This window comes from Amia ocellicauda, chromosome 11 (genome assembly GCF_036373705.1).
Source record: "Amia ocellicauda isolate fAmiCal2 chromosome 11, fAmiCal2.hap1, whole genome shotgun sequence".
NCBI lineage: Eukaryota > Metazoa > Chordata > Actinopteri > Amiiformes > Amiidae > Amia > Amia ocellicauda.
In genome coordinates, this window is record NC_089860.1 from 37,943,429 (window position 1) to 37,959,945 (window position 16,517).

General features: G+C 41.8%; 1 protein-coding gene across 1 annotated transcript in view; it reads left to right on the forward strand.

Moving 5' to 3' along the window:
* The window catches only part of crybg2 (crystallin beta-gamma domain containing 2), a 63,769-nt gene extending 49,283 nt beyond the window's left edge, over positions 1 to 14,486 (forward strand). Inside the window, exons 14-22 of the mRNA XM_066717768.1 lie at positions 48 to 174; positions 799 to 831; positions 1,080 to 1,192; positions 1,450 to 1,579; positions 4,520 to 4,659; positions 9,476 to 9,599; positions 9,871 to 10,029; positions 10,536 to 10,695; positions 12,641 to 14,486. Coding sequence (XP_066573865.1) covers positions 48 to 174; positions 799 to 831; positions 1,080 to 1,192; positions 1,450 to 1,579; positions 4,520 to 4,659; positions 9,476 to 9,599; positions 9,871 to 10,029; positions 10,536 to 10,695; positions 12,641 to 12,729 — 1,075 coding nt within the window. The 3' untranslated portion in view covers positions 12,730 to 14,486. The remainder of the gene's footprint in view (positions 1 to 47; positions 175 to 798; positions 832 to 1,079; positions 1,193 to 1,449; positions 1,580 to 4,519; positions 4,660 to 9,475; positions 9,600 to 9,870; positions 10,030 to 10,535; positions 10,696 to 12,640) is intronic.
* Positions 14,487 to 16,517: the final 2,031 nt, after the last annotated feature.

Genomic DNA, 16,517 nt, shown 5'->3' on the forward strand with positions numbered 1-16,517 from the left:
TTCCGAAAGGTCTGTAATTGTTGGTGATTGTACTCTCATGTCACCAGGTGGATAGCCTACTCTCACGTGGATTTCTCTGGCGATCAATATATTCTGGAGAAAGGCTTCTATAACAGCTGTCAGGACTGGGGAGCCTGTGACAATAGGATCTGCTCTGTTCAGCCTATACTGCTGGTGAGTACGAGAGTGACCGCATCTTCACTACAGCAGCTTTATTTACAACCCAGCTTATGAAATCGGTGCTCTGCAATCCTGATCTGAATCACCACAGAGTACAACAGCTCTGCCAATCCGTACTGTAATATCCCGAACCCATGACAGACAGACAGGACAGTCTCCATAGGAATTAAACATTGTGGACACGTAAGACACTTTTTATCTCCATGGATTTTGCCTGCCGGTGAAGCAACACGAGCAGACAGTCCTACATGCGCCGTCTAGGTGTTTATTTAAGATGAAGTGAAAGTTTTATGTGGTTGCCAGACGGTGCACACAGGACAGATATTGAATTATTCCCGAGTGTTGACATCTTACGATGGACAAACATGTCTCTCTTGCTGCTGTTTATTACTTGCAGATAACTGAGCTGTTGTCATCTCTAGCATGCTTTAGCACACAGCTGTTTGCCTTCCCTTATAATGACGCAGGTTGTCCAGGTTTTGGAGATCAGTTCAGTCCTCTTTGTTCTTACAGCTCCTCAACACTTTATTAGAAGACCAGACCATGAAGCAGATATGCAAATTCACTATTTAGGAACAATCTCATTGGTTCACTTGCTTTATCTTTTTTTTTTTTTAGGCCCCAAGGGAGAATTCGAGCTTGAAGAGTCAGGTAAGTCATCTTTGGCTGTTCAGTCTGACAGTGATGTACGCCTTTAGTTTCATTAGAGGTTTATGACTCTGACTCATTTAAAGAGTTAATTTACCAGCAGACTTTAGAGGTGTTTACTCAACCAGGCAGCAGCTGAGTTATCTTCAACCAGATGTCTGTCTCTGTGTTTCAAAGATTAATAAACATTCACTCAAACTGGATTATTTATGTATGTAATACCACGTTTTCTCTAATTGTGGTTTGTGTAGATCCTGCTGTACCCAGAGCCAGAGTTTCGGGGAGATTGCCAGTCTTATGACCAGGAAGAAGGAGCCCTGTCCGACTCCTTCCTGCCCCAGTCCTGCAGGGTGCTGCATGGGAGGTAAGAAAAGATGGTGGACTGGGATTAATCAATACAAAAGATTAGATGGATAAATCAACGGTGTAATTATGCTTTATAATAATAATTCATATCATCATAATTTCTATATTTAAGCAACAATGAATATACAAGAAAAAATATATATGCAGAATTAAATAAAACCAGTCTGGAGATTTGCCCCTGTGTGGCTCTTGTTCAGCTCTCAGCTGCTGTACTCATCCAGCCCAGTGTGACTGATCTGTGTCTCCTCCTTACAGCTGGGTCGTGTACGAGGGCCGCGATTTCTCTGGGAACCTGTATGTGCTATCCGAAGGAGAGTACCCAAACTTCGCCTCTATGGGCTGCCCCCCCGACACAACTATTCGCTCCATCAAAACTGTGCCCATCGTAAGTATCTCACTGAGAGACCATCTCCCCGCACTTCGCCAGTCAGCCACCAGAGGTCATCATCGCCCAATTTCAAACTCTGCCTCAGACATTCCTCAGCACCATGTGCGATTGTTCAATCACCCTCTTCTCCCATTGGTCCAGCTCTCCAGCCACTGTTCACTGCTTCCCTCTGCTCAGCACATATATATATATATATATATATATATATATATATATATATCCCTTAGTTTATTTTACCCTTTACATTAATTCAGCTTCTCTGAATATATTTTGAGAATGCAAATGAATGAATGAATGAATGAATAGTCCCTGTTGTTCTCAGAGAAAAAAACAATTGAAAAACATATTTTATTTTCCAATTCCATGTAATAAGGAATGCGTTTTCACTTGTGACAGATCCTGTTTGTCCACTGAAATCAATTTGTAGCGTAGTGAATATGAATCATTATTTGTTGCCACTGGCAGTCAAAGGTTAGGAGACGATTGAAACCTGTCAACTATCCAGACCCCTGGGAAAGAACTGAACAATGCACAAGGATCAAAACTGTTGCCCTGAGAACAACATGCGTTTGTACATCATTCAAGCATATGGATACGAGTTGTTAATAATTAAAGGTAATGCATATGAATTGTCCTGGGTGTGATACCTTGTAGGAGGTATCCGTGTCAACACGGATCCATGCGAAGTACAGGAGCCAAATGGGTCATTCGATGACACGAAGAATATAAACTCCATTTATTCATACGTATTTCCACCCCCCCACCCCAGAGGGCCGGAGAAAGGTCCCCACCAGAGGGAAGACCACAGCCAGCAGCACCGACTAAGAGCTTTCTGATCTTCCTGCTGCTTTATCATAATTATACTGCCTGGAGGGTGTAGCGTAAGGTACACTTATGAATTTCAGTTAAAGAAGTGAATTTAAGTATCACCTTATCAACAATCCTAGAATCTTGTAAAACTCAATTTCTGCAATAATTGGACGCAGACACCAATTCCAAAGATATAAATTCTCAAATTTATTAAAAACAAAGATAAAATGTAGCACTACACTAGTTATACAAAAAGGGAAAAACTAATTAAAATTCACTCAAGATCAACAAATCAAAGACAAATCACTTCCGTGACCAAATCAAAGACCATGGAATCGCATATGATGACACACAAAACGTTACACAAAATTACAAACACATTGACTACAATAGCGGTTAGTAAGACGAAGGGGAGTCTCTCATTAGTATTGTTAGTCGGACATTAAATAACTAATGCAGATTAGTATTTATGTCAAATAACTTCTCGTTATATATATATATATATATATATATATATATATATATATATATATATATATCAGTCTCATTTATGTTTGGGTGCCGAGAAAGATCCTATAATTTCTTGTTACCACAATTCTTCCTAATTGATTACTGTTCAATGATTAAGGATAGGCAGAGCCTCCTATAATCTAGTGTCTATTAACATGTGTCAATTTCAGACTAAACAGTTAAACAGGAATGAGAAGATATTTCTCAAGGCGTTGGCAGATTTTATTTCTAAAATTGTCAAACAAAACAGTTTAATGCAGCGCTCATTTATATTTAAGAAAATACTCAATGATATTACACATTCTAAAGTTTATGACTCACAGAATAACATTTCTAATTGATTTCTCAAATGTCATGAATAATAAACTCCAAACTGTTAAACTTATCTGAACTTCGTCGCAGAGAGGCCTCTCTGTCTTCAGGATCAGATAAAAACACACGGCACGAGGTCCGTGTGGTTTGGAACAAAGGCAGTCCGGTTCGGCTTTGTCCAATACCTTCCACTTCAGTCGATGCACCTGGAAGTTGGGGTTTCGCGAAAGTAGAGTATTTTCCAGAGTCTTAAGACTCAATAGCTATTTAAATGACTGAACACTAGAATTCTTCGTACGGCTCAATCTCCTTCTCCCAGTTTAAGTCTTCTGTTGCCGGCAAAGACTTGGTTGGCTCCTGGTTCTGGTTCTGGCAACAGAGCTACAGGTTGAGCTGTGGCAGCGAGTTACTGGTTCAGGTGCGAGAGAGAGAGATAGATGCCTTGCGCTACCCTTTATACGCCTGTCAGATCGATAGATGATTGGTTCTTGAGTTTGTGAGATTGGATTTCGGTTTCAGCCCCCAATGTCCTATTGGAGGACGCTTGATTTATGACTGATGTCAATCCATGCCATCTTTTGGAAATGCCGTTTGGCCCGGGTTTGTAGCTCTGTGTCAGGATTTCGGCTCTTGTCCACTTCAGAGCTTTTTTATTACCTCTAGGCCCTATTCCCCAGACATTTCACCGCAGGGATTCCAAGCCATTTGGCCCATTCTCGGTGCCACCCTCCCAAGACTGCCACTTTGATGTAGAACAGTTAACGTGCCGATGAGCTCAGGAAATCTGATAACTTTGGGGGAGAGGTCTTCTTTAGATCAGAGTTCAGCTCAGAGCTAAAATGCTCTAACAAAATACACCCCCCCCCTTAACGCTACAAGGAGATAGGGACCAGACATAGCCACTTTATTTTCTCCAGTAACAATCTGCCATCCAGGAGTTTTGTTTTTTCTCCTCTGTGCCTAATGGTTTATTTTATGTTGGTTTACTTTATTTTAGTTTATACATTTACATTTTATTTTGTTGTAGTATGTTTATCACTATGTAAAGTGCACTATACAAATAATTGATTGGTTGATTGATTAATCGATTCATTTCATTATTTTACAAAATTAAATGTTGGCCTATTGTAGTTAAGTTTGCAACAGTACTTTAGCTTAGTTTCCCGCCTTGATTACCAGTTAAAGGGACTAACAACCTGCTCCTGATGTGAATTGTCTTCATTTCAGATCAGCCATTTCAATAATTATTAATTTTATTAATTGAGATGCCTTACTCATAGTCGGTCCTCTGTGTCTCTCCTCCAGATGTTCACTGTGCCCTCCATCTCGCTGTTCAGTCTGGAGTGCTTTGAGGGAAGAGAGATCTCCCTGTCCTCCGAGGTGCTGAGTGTGCCGGCAGAGGGCTTCAACACCCACGTCCTGTCTGTGCGGGTCAACGCCGGGATGTGAGTCTCACTCTCTTGTCCACGATGCACTCGGATTTCTCTTTCTTTTTTCTTTCTTTCTTTTTCTTTCTTCCTTCCTTCCTGGTTTGGTTTGGAAATGTCAAACATAGTTGTTCTCCCTTTCAGTGTTAATTTTGTCAATGAAAACTATGACCAAAAATATTCGACCGATTTTCAGTGACGATAACTATGAACGAGATGAAATACTGTGAAAAAAATGAAAAATAAAAATAAATGCCTTCTAATTTTAATTGACAAAAATGTGATGAAACAAAAATTAAACACAGACTAATGGACATGAATGGCAGTGCTTTGTGAGGCGGCCAGTCAGGGACCTTTTTCATGGTCCAGTCATAATCATGCATGCCTTGACCCGGTCATCGCGTTCCTGTAGCGCAGTTTAACGCAGATCTGCACTGCTCCACCAATGGGATCCATGGGATTCTGCAGCTCTGCGCAGAACCGCGGGAATCTGTGCAACAGAATGTGACCCGACTGTACCCCAGCGTGTGTTTCGCTAAACATTGAACGTGCTTGACGTGGTTTACTGTATTGGGCTAAACGTGGAGTTGATACAGATTGTGTGAAGTTAAACGCCTGTTCTTTTGTATACAAGACTGATAAGTGCGGAAGTGTGAAATAAGTCCACTATATGCTTCCATACTGCTCTTGTAACTCTGTTCTTATTACACACATTTTCAAAAGAATTACAGTATTTTGTGACAATGAAGTTTACAATAGCTGCTTGTGACTTGATTTCAAATACATTTCTAATTAAGTCAATCAATATGTTTGTTTTGCATCCATCCACTAATTGATGTAAACATCTGGTGTCAGACATAATGCATAATGGTGATAATTAAGTACAAAAAAATGCATGGCCTAAAATTGCATTGTCTAAAACTAGACTGAAATGACAGGAGTGTTCATCGACTAATATTAACTAAAAATAATGAAAGATGAAATGACTAAATTATGACTAAAACTGATAAACATTTTAGTCAGAAGAGTAAAACCATCCATCCATCAATTTTCTACACCGCTTGTCCTGGTTAGACCTCATCTGGAATACTGTGTGCAGTTCTGGGCACCAAACTTCAAGAGGGATATTGTTGCTCTAGAGGCAGTTCAGAGGAGAGCAACCAGACTTATTCCAGGTCTGAAGGGAAAGTCCTACTTGGAGAGACTGAGAGAACTGAACCTTTTCACCCTGGAACAGAGGAGACTACGTGACTGGATAGGATCCTTGAATCACTTAGATATTAATGGACATCAAACGAGCACAATGGGGTGAATGGCCTCCTCTCATTTGTAAACTTTCTTATGTTCTTATGTTCTTATGGTGAGGGTCGCGGTGGCAGCATACTAAGCAGGGCAGACCAGACTTCCCTTTCCCCAGTGACAGATTCCAGGCCAGCCAGGAGATATAATCCCTCCAGTGTGTCCTAGGTCAGCCTCGGGGTCTCCGCCTAGTGGGGCGTGCCCGGTAGAGCTGTACTGGCAGCCTCCCAGGGGGCATCCTTACCAGATGCCCGAACCACCTCAACTGGCTCCTCTCGATCCGGAGAATTAGCAACTCTACTGTGAGGCTCTTCTGGATTACCGAGCTCCTCACCCTATCCCAAAGGGTGAGTCCAGCAACGCTGCGGAGAAACCTAATTTCCGTCGCTTGCACCCGCGATGTCGTCCTTTCGGTCATTACCCAACGTTCATGACCATAGGTGAGGATGGGGAGGTAGATTGACCTGTAAACCACGAGCCTTGTCCAAGGACTCAGCTCCCGCTTCACTACCATGGACCGATACAGCACCTGCAATACTGCAGACGCTGCAGCAATCCACCTGCCAATCTCACGTTACCCTTTTCCATCACTCCTGAACAAAACCCTGAGGTACTTTAAACTCCTCCACTAAAGGCAGCTGCTCCCCCCTAACCTGGAGCAGGCAATCCACTCTTTTCCGAGAGAGAACCATGGCCTCAGACTTGGAGATGCTGATTCTCATCCCAACCACTTCACACTCAGCTGCAATACGCTCGAGTGCATGTCGGAGATCAGTCGGATGGGACAAGAAGCACAACATCGTCTGCAAACAGCAGCGATGCCACCTCCAAGCCCCCAAACTGGATACTCTCTCTACCTCAGCTGCACCTTGATATCCTGTCCATGAAAATCACAAACAGGAGTGGGGACAAGACGCACCCTTGGCGGAGTCCAACACCCACCTTGAACGTTTTCAACTTAATACAGAGAATACGGACGCAGCTCTCTCTTTGGGAATAAAAGGACCGGATGGCATGCATAAGCGGCCTAACCCTAGCCCATACTCCCTCAACACCTCCCACAAGACATCCCAGGGAACACGGTCGTATGCCTTCTCCAAGTCCACAAAACACATGTAGACTGGATTAGCATACTCCCATGCCCCCTCAAATATCTGTGAAAGGACAAAGAGCAGGTCCATTGCTTCACGGCCTGGTGGGAATCCACATTGTTCCTCCTGAATCTGAGGTTCAACTATCAGATGAAGTCTCCTCTCCAGCACTCTGGCATAGGCTTTACCAGGGAGGCTGAGGAGTGTAATCCCTCTGTAATTGGAACACACCCTCCGGTCCCCTTTCTTAAAGATGGGGACCACCACCCCAGTTTGCCAATCCAAAGGAACTATACCCGCCTTCCACGCAACATTGAAAGAGGTGCATTAGCCAAGCCACCCCAACATTGTCCAGCGCTTTCAACATCTCCAGACGAGTCTCATCTACCCCTGCAGCTTTACCGCTGCGGAGGCCCTCGACTGCCACAGTAACCTCAGCTACAGCGATAAATCCGATCTCACCGGAGCTATCCAGCACTGCCTCTTGCAAGGAGGGCGTGTCCACCGAGTTGAGGAGTTCCTCAAAGTGTTCCTTCCACCTCTCAACGATCTCCCCAGTAGTGGACAGTGTTTCCCCACCCTTGCTGAGAACAGCTTGGGCACCGTCCCGCTGTCCCCTCCTAAGGCGCCGAATGGTTTGAAGCCTTATTATAGTCATTCTCCATGGCCTCTCCAAACTCCTTTCGCTTTGGTGACTTCTACTGCTGCAGCCCTCTTGGCCAGCCGGTACCTCTCAATCAACTCCGGAGACCTATACGCGAGCATCGCTCGGAAGGCCTCCTTCTTCGACTTGACAGCTTCCCTCACCACCGGTGTTACCAGCGGGTCCTAGGGTTGCCACCTTGACAGGCACCAACTGCCTTCATGCCACACCTTGTCGAGGCTGCCTCCGCAATTGAGGTCTTGAACAAGGTCCATTCAGACTCAATGTCCTTGACCTCACTCAGGAAACAGGAGAAATTTGTCCAGAAGAGTAAAACTAAATCTAAAATAGCTGCCATAATTAACACTGATCCTTTTCCTCCCTCCACAATCTGCAATATCATGCTTTCATTTATTCTCCGTTATACCTTTAATATCCTCATGGCACTCGGCTGTTAATTCAGTTCATGTGTCTGTGACCTTAATTTCCTTTTTAGATAAAAAGATTTGTTGCTTAATTTTCAAGGAAGGAAAAAATGGCGATCAAACCTCTGACAGAAACACGTATTCTTTGCCCGTGTGAAAATAATAAAACCAGTAATTAGCGATGTCACAGCAGGCACACCAGGGTTTATCACAGCTGCAATGATGCCAAGTGTTATTAGGAGCAAGAATGATAAACTGAAATAAAAGACATGCATCAAGGGTATTTCCAGGAAGCAGACAATTAGCAGAAATCAAACAACTTTTAAAACCAGCATAAAAACTCTTGCTATATATAGTAAAACTTTTTTATTTGCTTCTTATTATATCTGCATTCTCTCATCTGTTCTTTGAATCCTCTGCATGTTGCGCTGATAAAGCTATTGCAACCGTTTCCTCTCTTGCCTGAATTAGCCCAGTACCTTGAACTCACTCTCTTGGTTAATCTGCTTCTAAAAATGTGTATATTGTATATACTGTATGCTGCTTCTTGAACAGTGTAAGTCACTCTGGGTAAATGTGTCAGCTAATATAGAAAAACTAATAATAATAAAAACAGATTACAACAGGAGACATTACATGTACAGGAAATGCATAATATACGAATATTGTTTACTAAGGTTGTTCAATCTTATATTATTTGGTTTACAGTAGGTTCTGTCCTACATAAAACTCAATGTTTCTAATCCAGAAATGCATTTCTCATATTGGCACGGTTACACACTCTTCTCACAAGACATGAAGTTGTTAAAATAAGTTCAATTTAGTATTTTGAAATGTTGAGTTCATTTTCTAGGGTCACAGAATGTGTTCAGGTTAATGCTTGAGTCCATCATGACTTAACTTAGTCAATTGAGTGACTTAAATGGTTTAAAACACCACTGTTTCCAAGTCTTCATACATTAATGAGTTTGAGGTCAATTCTACAGAACTGAATTTGCTTAATTAATATCGTTCTGGGCTCCATTTAGTAATTAAGTGTTTTGATATAATAATGAATGGGCTATGAGGAACAAGGGCAATATTTTCATGCTGGTAAAAACGTAATCACAAGAGTTCTTTCATTACTTATTTAGGGTTGCTGATAGTTTATATAGTTACATGGTTTTGTCTTATGTTTGAATACAAATTAAAACAAAAATAAACACAACAAAACATAAAGGTCCAAGGCAGGAATTGTTCATATACATTAATTTGAAACAACATTTCAGGCGATGGTTGATGACAACCTGTTTTTCATGAATGTGGGAGAAGACCCAATGTCTAATTGCTGTCCTGCTCTTGTGTCCCGACTTTCTGCTTTGTGTGCTCTGTGTCAGGTGGGTGGTGTGTGAACACGCAAACTACAGAGGGCGCCAGGTATTACTGGAAACCATTGAGATCACCAACTGGCCGAAGTTCAGCGAACTCTCCAAAATTGGATCCCTCTATCCTGTGCTGCAGGTCTGTGCCCTTCTGTCATGGTCAGCTTCATCCAAGCTGACTGACTTTTTCATCAGTAACGTATTCACTACACGCAATATTACAAGGGTGACAACATCTCTATGAAAAGTAATTTACACGTCACACTGAACAGACTTAAGACACAGGACATATGAGAATGCTCTGCAGCCGTGCATTAAGGGGGCATTCAGAAAACCTCTCAGTTTTTGCATTTTGCGATGTATGTTCCTATAGCCACTGATTGTTTCTCTCTGTGCGGTTTGAACTGTAGAGGCGGTGGTTCTTCTGCATTAAGAACAAGGAGCGGGGAAACTACATGTCCATCCAGGGAGGGGTGGAGGAGATGAAATCTGGTCGGGTGGTCGCATCGGAGCAAGTGGAGGGAATGAGTCATGTCTGGTACTACGAGGACGGCCTGATCAAGAACAAGGTAACCATATAACAGATGCCACTTATATTGAATCATCAGATTATGTTACTTTTAAACAGAAGTGAAATCAGGGATGATAATTCCAATTCCTTTGACAGAAAGGTTCAATTGTCCATGTATTTTGAGTGAGAAGGATTTACTTCATGAGGTGGTGTAATATTGTTTACTGTGGAGATCTGTACTGCGATCAGTGAAGGACGCGTTGAATTGACAAAAATGTGTTGACTGTCATATTTCACCAGCGTATGTTTCTAATGAAGGAAGAGTTGAAGAGCTAGAATAAACGACCGTTAACTCTGTAAACATTTCAATACAACTTTTAGTTTCTCCATTGGACATCTGCAGTCATATTAAGAAATTAATTGGTTGCCAATATTTTACTTTTTACTTTTACTGTATTTTATATTTTACTGTTTAATACTTATTAATTATACTTATTTAGTATTTAGTTACTGTTTCTGGCACAATGCTCTCCAGCACTGCTAAACTATGATCTGTGCCCCCAGCTGGCACCCACTATGAGTCTGCAAGTGATGGGTAATGTGGAGGAAGGTGCCAAGGTGGTGCTGTGGTCTGAGAACAGGATGCCAAGACAGGCCTGGAGCGCTGAACTCAGTGGGCGAATTATCAGCCTGGTCTTCGAGGGTTTGGTGCTCGATGTCAAAGGTGAGAGAGAGCAGCCATCACCCTGGGTGGTGTTGTGTGCAAGTCTGCATATGTGCTCTGACACTGTAGGCTCATTCAAGCTATACCTTCAATGTAGTTGTGTGTTTGTTTTGCTTTTTGATTCATACAGTCAGGTCCCAACAGGTAACAATACAGTAAAACTAGATATTCAGTCCCAGGTAAATACAAATATGATACAGTAATTAGGGATTGCTTTAAAATGGCTGATATTTCTGACTGATGGTGCTGTTTTTATTGTGTCTAACTAAGCATCCAATTTGTTCTACTCGTGTGCCTTTAATATGTTGTGTAGCGCATACAAAAGGGATGGAGATTAAACAAAATACAAAGAATATGTTGAACTGCAAAGATATGTTAAGAAAGGGATCAGGAAAGCAAAAAGGGGAATAGAAATAAACATAGATCTTGAAGCTAAAACTAATGCAAAGAGCTTTTTCAATACTACAACAGCAAGAGGTCAATAAAGGAAACAGATATAGGGCAAAAAGTTAAGTATCTTGGAAAACGAACAAGCTGTGGCAAATGTTCTAAATGAGTATTTCACAGAGGTTTTTACAAAAGAAAAAACATATAACATGCCACGGGTTAACAATCAGTCTAGGCAAACCCTAAGAGAGATCATGATACATTAGGAGGAGGTACTAAAGGGACTAGCAGAATTAAAAACAAACAAATCACCTGTGCCAGATGGGATATTTCCAACAGTACTTAAAGAAATTATGGAAATTATTTACAGGCCGCTAAGTCAAATATTCCAAATGACACTTAGAACAGGGGATGTGCCAACTGACTGGAAGACCGCAAATGTCATACCAATCCACAAGAAAGGGGACAAAACTGAGCCAGGAAATTACAGACCAATCAGTCTCACCTGCATCACCTGTAAAATGTTGGAAAAAATGATTACACAGAAAATAGAAGAGCATCTTAATGAAAGCCATATTCTTGGAGATAGTCAACATGGGTTTAGATGAGGCAGATCATGTCTTACTAATTTATTGGAGGTTTTTTTAACACACAACTGCAGCTGTAGATCATGTGAAAGCATATGGTATGATATACTTAGATTTTCAGAAAGCTTTTTATAAGGTTCCACACCAAAGACTGATCCTCAAATTGGAAGCTGTAGGCATTTAGGGTAATGTAAGTAGATGGATTATGAACTGGTTGATGTATAGGAAACAGAGGGTGTCGATTAGAGGAGTTGCTTCTAACTGGAGTGAGGTTGTTAGTGGAGTTCCACAGGGATCAGTACTAGGGCCTTTGCTTTTTATAATCTATATTAATGATCTGGACTCTGGGATAGTTAGCAAACTTGTCAAATTTGCAGATGATACTAAAATAGGTGGCTCAGCAGATACAATCTCGGCAGCACAGGCTATTCAAAGGGACTTAGATAATATTCAGTTGTTGTCCGACACCTGGCAGATGAAATTCAATGTGGACAAGGGCAAGGTATTACATGCAGGTAACAAAAATGTCCACTATAATTACACTATGGAAGGAACAGAACTAGATGAAGTAATGCATGAGAAAGACCTAGGAGTCTATGTGGACTCCTCACTTTCTCCATCCAAACAATGTGGGGAATAGACAGATTTTTAAATGCATTAAAATAGAGATTTGTGAGATTTTTCTGATAATGTATGAGATGGAGCCTCAGTGTGTTTTATTGCTTCTGACGTGTCTAAGTAACCTCCATTCACATGTGGAAAATTAAACCTGAAATGCTTTTCAGCAACAAATTCCCATTTCCCAGAAGTTGTGCCCTATTGAGATGGGGTTGGGCAGCAGAGTTTATGGCACAGGATTGTAAAATACCAGCTTGATTGCTATATATATAAAATACCTGTTTAAAGAGTTGAACTGCCCAAGCTCACATCTCTTTTCCTTATGACACTAACATGTGCTTGTGTCTTTCCAGGTGGCAAGTCATATGACAAGGATCATGTTGTGATTTGGACGGAGAGCGAGGAGAGGCCTGGCCAGCATTGGGAGCTGGAGCTCCTGTAGCGCAGACACGCTGGACATGGGGACAGTGCTCGGCCTCAAGGGGTGACCAGTACTGGTGCTCTGCCTCAACAAAGCCCTTGATTCTGGCGTCTGAGCTCAGAGCTGAAGTATCAGAAGCTGTTTACATCTGTATCTACAAGGCAAACTCTGCTGGACATGAGGTGCCGGTCTGTGCTGTAAAAGCAGGGTGACACTGTGATTCATGACACATCGCCAGAGACAGAACAGCCTTCTCTCCGGTCATTTGTCTCATTGTGTGACCCTGTCAAAGAGCCCAGTGCATTACAGAGAGATATGAGCATCTATTTAAGATGCTTGTGAAATACAGAGCAGAACTTGGCAAATCTACCTGCTTCATTGCTTGTGTTTTTCCTGCACTGTTTAAAGATATATATGTTGTTATTTGGAGAAGTATATCCCATGTCAAATGTACATACAACTAGAAGATTCTGTAGATATTTTTCATTTTTTCGTCTAGAAACATCTTCCTTACCTCAGGAAAGAGGTACGGGGACATTTCTTGATGCTGTAAATCTTTTATGAACAGCTATATTGTTTGTATCTATTAAGCAAGGATTCTATCTATTTGTCTCTAGGTGAAAGTTACAATGTTTTGTTTGTTTGTTTGTTTGTTTTATTCTTTTCAAGGAACCCTCTGGGATTCTGTACAGCAGATATTTAACAATTACTCACCCACTGTTTTTATTGTGATATTTTTTTACTGAAAGTGAATGTTGAGAGGAAGAAGCTACTTATTGCAATTTTAGTATATATTCAGGCTGTGTGCGCTCCTTCACGATGCAAAACACACAAATCCGGTGCAAAATAGTCGTTAAGTGTGAGCTGCGCACTGTTCACAAACTTGGGTCGGATTGTAGAAATCGTGTAGTGTGACCCCGGCATTAGTAAAATCAAAAAATGTAATTTAGACTCCGCCTATATGTCCTCTTGAAATAAGTAAAAAGGGACATTGCGTGGTACAACGAAAGAGAGGGAATTCCTTTTGACTGTGTTTAACAAAGGTCAGATTAATGAAAATGCATTTGGGGCACATGCTATAATATAGTTACATCTATGGCAATTGATAAGAAAGATTAATACATATCAAATAACAACCTATACAAGTATTATTGGTTATAATGATGACCAATTATCTGATGAACTGTCTTCTAGGAAAGTGAAAATGAGACTCAAAGGGCAACCAAAGTGTTTAATCCATTAAAACCTGAGACCAGATGATACTGTCATCAAACGGTGAAGCTAAGGTTTTCATGTTCAATCACATCTTCCGCAGAGCATAACAGCATAACAAAATGTTGTTATTCACAATATTCACAATATATTTATAGTTTACAGATTGCTTATTAACTGTTATATATAATAAACATTATAAAAGGTTTACTGCATTTGTGTTTCAAACATATGTCCATAAACATATCATGACTAATTTGAATTCAAGCTCTAGTGCTAGTTGCACAAAGCAGGTGTAATTTATATACCATGTTTTATCCATCTGTGGCTTAAATACAGTGGGACAAAACAATGATAAGGTACTTAATACTGAGATGCTCAGGACCATATGCTTGTAAACGTTACCAGCGTTTTTTCCTAATGGGGGATTTCAAATTAGAGGGGAAGTGTCACATAAAACTCAATGTACCAATTTTAGCAAATGATCTACTTTGATTGTTCTATTACTTGGTTCTATACGGTGGAGGCTGAACATTGATCGTGCCATTAAAGTTTTATCAATATGAGCCATAGACTCCAGTGTGCCCTGAATGAAAACTGTTGTCTGTCGATGAGAAAGCTCTGCCTGTGAGCTGTACAGCCAACTCTGTGCTATTTCTGGTCTGTGGCTGTGAATTGGTTAGGATCAGAGAAATGCAGGACAGAGAGTTCATGTCCACGGGGCTTTACTGTGCATTGATATGAGGTTTGTGTTAATAATGCTTCTAAGATGGACTGTAACTCTGCTCCTTGTGCTCCTTTGTGATGTTTATCACGCTATTGCTGCACCCAACAAAACACATAATCTGTGAGGTCTTTGACCTGCTGTTCTCTGGTTACTGTCAGACACTGCCCTTGTGTTACTGTCTTTTGCATTGTCTGGTAAAATTAAGGTCACGTGCACCTGTGGCAATATTCTGTCACTTAGACAGGGACTGCTGCTCCATGCTCCCATCCACTGCACTGCTCCCATCTACTGCTGCTTCTGTCTGGGCTGAACCGACTATAATCCTCACTGCAAGGGCCAGGAAAAGCTTTGTAATGAACCCCTCCATTGGCTGTCCTGATAGTCATGGTTGAGTCAGGTGTTGAGTGTCCGCAATAATGAACAAGAGTCAGATTAGTGGTACCCAACCCTGCTGCTGAAGGACCCCTGCATCTGCTGGAGGACCCCTCTGTCTGCTAGAGGATCCCTCTGTCTGCTGGAGGGACCACTCTGTCTCCACTCTGTCTGCTGGAGGATGCCTGTCTCTGCTGGTTTACCCTCCAGCTCAGCTCTTAATCCAACCCTTCATTGAACTAGCCATTGCCTTATGTCAACCTTGTCAGTTGGTTTGGGCTTTAGAGACCATCACTGCAGCTCAAACGTTTGATAGAGGACCGCGACTGAAGGCGAGGGCACTAATGATAGTCAAGGTCATCTATCGAGATTTCTATTTCTATTAGAAATCGATTTATGTATGTGTTATATATAAAAGAAATGATCAGTCTATAATTTTAATGGTAGGTGTATTTTAACAGTGAGAGACAGAATAACAACAAAAAAATCCAGAAAAACGCATTTCAAAAAAGTTATAAATTGATTTGCATGTTAATGAGGGAAATAAGTATTTGATCCCCTATCAATCAGCAAGATTTCTGGCTCCCAGGTGTTTTTTATACAGGTAACGAGCTGAGATTAGGAGCACTCTCTTAAAGGGAGTGCTCCTAATCTCAACTTGTTACCTGTATAAAAGACACCTGTCCACAGAAGCAATCAATCAATCAGATTCCAAACTCTCCACCATGGCCAAGACCAAAGAGCTGTCCAAGGATGTCAGGGACAAGATTGTAGACCTACACAAGGCTGGAATGGGCTACAAGACCATCGCCAAGCAGCTTGGTGAGAAGGTGACAACAGTCGGTGCGATTATTCGCAAATGGAAGAAACACAAAATAACTGTCAGTCTCCCTCGGTCTGGGGCTCCATGCAAGATCTCACCTTGTGGAGTTTCAATGATCATGAGAATGGTGAGGAATCAGCCCAGAACTACACGGGAGGATCTTGTTAATGATCTCAAGGCAGCTGGGACCATAGTCACCAAGAAAACAATTGGTAACACACTACGCCGTGAAGGACTGAAATCCTGCAGCACCCGCAAGGTCCCCCTGCTCAAGAAAGCACGTATACAGGCCCGTCTGAAGTTTGCCAACATCTGAATGATTCAGAGAAGAACTGGGTGAAAGTGTTGTGGTCAGATGAGACCAAAATCGAGCTCTTTGATATCAACTCAATTCGCCGTGTTTGGAGGAGGAGGAATGCTGCCTATGATCCCAAGAACACCATCCCCACCGTCAAACATGGAGGTGGAAACATTATGCTTTCGGAGTGTTTTTCTGCTAAGGGGACAGGACAACTGCACCGCACCAAAGGGACGATGGACGGGGCCATGTACCATCAAATCGTAGGTGAGATCCTCCTTACCTCAGCCAGGGCATGGAAAATGGGTCGTGGGTGGGTATTCCAGCATGACAATGACCCAAAACACACAGCCAAGGCAACAAAGCAGTAGCTCAAG